The sequence below is a fragment of the Benincasa hispida genome, chromosome 3 (assembly GCF_027475165.1).
Source record: "Benincasa hispida cultivar pf3 chromosome 3, pf3_genome.v1.1, whole genome shotgun sequence".
Taxonomy (NCBI): domain Eukaryota; kingdom Viridiplantae; phylum Streptophyta; class Magnoliopsida; order Cucurbitales; family Cucurbitaceae; genus Benincasa; species Benincasa hispida.
In genome coordinates, this window is record NC_143480.1 from 27288653 (window position 1) to 27291938 (window position 3286).

Consider the following 3286-nt stretch of genomic DNA (forward strand, 5'->3'; position numbering starts at 1 on the left):
TATATGGAATGGTAAATTATACATTGCATTGAATTTTTGTGATTGAATGCGTATTTTAGAGTGATTTTTAATCTGACAAAAAATGTAACAATACATCAGCGGAGTAAATAAATAACCTTCTACGCCCCAACGGATAAAGTTTAAGACTCGCCCGCCCTAGTTGCGAAATAAGAGTTCAAGAATGGCCCATAGAAGCAAATTCTGGAAGGAAATGAGAAACATCAAAGGGGTTGAACCAGTTTTTGTTTTTGATGCACCCCACAATTTACTAAAGAGAATGATGCAAAGTTCTGCGTTATTCCAACAAATCAATATACCATTTTCATGGCACTAAAATTAACAGGTCATTCTAAAAGGCAACTCATAAGCTACAACTTATATAACACAGTACAATAACGAGGCAAGTGAACAAACCACCTGTATAATGATGAATTTTAGGTGACACCCAAAAAAGAGAGGAATAGATTTTCATACAAGGGATAAAACTTAAAACCCACACGGGTTAAAAATGTGGGGGAACAGAAGCATAAGGTATTGTAACACCAAAATCATACACACTACCTTAAATCCGAGTACTCGAAGAATCAAAATCATCAGGAGCAACACGGGCAATCCAGTTATTGAGCGTTCTCTTAATCTCAGAGTGATTAACGTAAGCCAATTCATACATACTACAGAGATTCACGATCACTGTTTCATTGAGAGCCACAGTAGGAACTCTTTCCAGTGCATTTTCAAGCACCTTAATCGAATCTGCTAAATCCCGCAAGTACATCAAGCAAAGCGCCTTATTGTTAATGGCAACCACGTCCGAATCGTCCCTCTCGATACACTCCTCATATTCCCTCACTGCTGAAAGATAGTCCTTACCCACCAAAAACACCAACGCCTTGTTCCTATTCACAAGGTTCTTAATCTCTACCTCGCTCAATGACCCACTACTCTTCCCCTCCTTAACCATCTCCTCAATCTGATTAAACGAACGCTTTGCACCTTCAATATCACCAACATGCATTTGTATATACCCAAGTTTCGAAATCAAAGCAGGGTCTGAGAAATCCTCACTAAGCAAATTATTCATCAGAGTTAAACAAACCCCAAACTCCTTGTTACTTAAATGATGACCAATAATACAATTAATCACAAACACTACCCTTTTCTTCCACAAGTTCACAGAGACATCGAGATTTTTCTCCTCTTTATCCTTGACTTTTGACTGTACAAAATCAAGAAGTTCGTAGAACCGGTCCAACCCATCTTGACGCTCACCCATTTTGATAGGGATTAGGGCGTGCAGCCACCGAAGTGAAAAGGGGACCATCGAACCGGTCCGATTAGGGTAGACGCTTGGATAAGATTCGTACCTGTATTGAGAGCTATCGAGATCTTCGAGAGAATCGAGTTCCGCCAAAGCTTCGGCGAAACGGCGGAGTTTGACGAGGGCAAGAACATTGTAGGAGAGGTAAATGAGGTGGTCATGGGGTTTCTGGAGGAGGGAAAGAGATCGTGCCCTTGCAACCTTATCTAAAATTGAACGCCATGAGCCGCGAGCGGCGAGATCTTGAAGAGAGGAAAGCTCGTGGGCAAGATCGTTGAGGGATCCGAACTGACTGGTTAATGGGTCCGAGGAAATTGTCAATTCCTCGATTCCTGATGTTAGGGTTTCGGAATCGGAAGTTCTGTGAGAATGAGATTCTGGTGACGGTGGCTCAGTTTCCATCTCGAGAGATGGTGAGTCGTTGAACCGAAAGGATCCAATTTCCTATCTTCTTCTTCTTCTTCTTTTTTCTTCTTTCTTTTCGATATCCCCTCGATCAACTGTGGTTTACGTTGGACCAAAAGGATCCAGGCTCACCTAGCCCAAAACCATCTATTGGGCCTCGTCTATACGCCACGGCCCGCTTCAGGAATTTTTTAGGGAAATCAGCCCAAATTAAAGGGCCATTGTGGTAAAAGAGAAAAAAACAAGAAAATAATATTCAAATAAGTTATGAAATTGAGGAACACAATGGAAATATGAATATGAAAAATATAATATAATAATAATAAATAAATAAAAACTAAAATTACAAAATAAGATAACTAAAAACATAAAATAACCAAAATCATGAAATTGGATAATATGAAAATTAGTGCAAGTGAAATTCTCACCAATGCGTGTGTGTTTTTAAGATCCACCAAATTTCACTATTTATAGGCAAAGTGGCAAGTAGGATGTGGACTTATATGGACACCAAGCATGAATAACTACAAGACACATGAACAACATGAATAGTGACACATGACCTTTAGGACACTAAGCAATAACCATCTATTTTCTATTATAATATTCATAATACTCCCCTTAGATGCCCAGACATATATATATATATATGAAATATGTCTCGTTAAAACCTTACTAGGAAAAAATCAATGGGAAAAACCCTATTGAAGGAAAAATAGTACATATTTTATATAGTACATATTTTATATAATACATACTCCTAAAAAAAATACAATATATTTACTCTCCCTCATGAAAACATCACTAAAGATCTTTGAGTCGTCGCATTCCAATGTTGTGCATCAATTTTTTAAAAGTTGAGAGCGGTAATGCCTTTGTAAATAAGTATGTCAGGTTAACATTCGAACTAATTTGTAGTACAGTGATGCCGCGATTTTCTTCAAGATCATGAGTATAGAAAAGCTTCAGTGAAATATGTTTTGTTTTATCTCCTTTAAAATATCCTCTTTTGATTTTGGTTATGTAAGCTGCATTGTCTTCGAATAATATTGTTGGAAGGTTTTTATTAGAAGACAAGCCATGCATTTCGCGAATGTGTTGAGTCATTGATCTTACCTATACATATTCTCGACTAGCCTCATGAATTGCAAGAATTTCAGCATGATTTGAGGAAGTGATTGTTATAGTCGGTTTCACCGATCGCCATGATATAGCAATTCCTCTGTATATGTGTAGATTGTTTATGGTCTAGCTTTGTGTGGATTAGATAAATATTCAGAATCTACATAACTAACTAGATCAAAATTTGATTTATTTGAATAAAACAAACTCATATCGAATGTTCCTTGGAGATAACGAAGTATATGCTTAATTTCGTTTCAATGTCTTTTTGTAGGAGAAGAACTATATCTAGCTAATAAATTTACTGAAAAATGCAATATCAGGTCTTGTATTATTAGCAAGATATATAAATGCACCAATTGCACTAAGATATGGTACTTCAGGACTAAGAAATTCTCCATTATCTTCTCGAGGTCAAGATATAGTGCAATGAATGTTTTC

General features: G+C 37.0%; 1 protein-coding gene across 1 annotated transcript; it reads right to left on the reverse strand.

Annotated features, from left to right (window-relative positions):
- Positions 1-217: 217 nt before the first annotated feature.
- On the reverse strand, positions 218-1824 carry LOC120074062 (Tetratricopeptide repeat (TPR)-like superfamily protein). Its single transcript, XM_039027049.2, has one exon. It carries the CDS (start codon positions 1718-1720, stop codon positions 563-565), a length of 1158 nt encoding a protein of 385 aa, XP_038882977.1. The 5' UTR covers positions 1721-1824; the 3' UTR covers positions 218-562.
- Positions 1825-3286: the final 1462 nt, after the last annotated feature.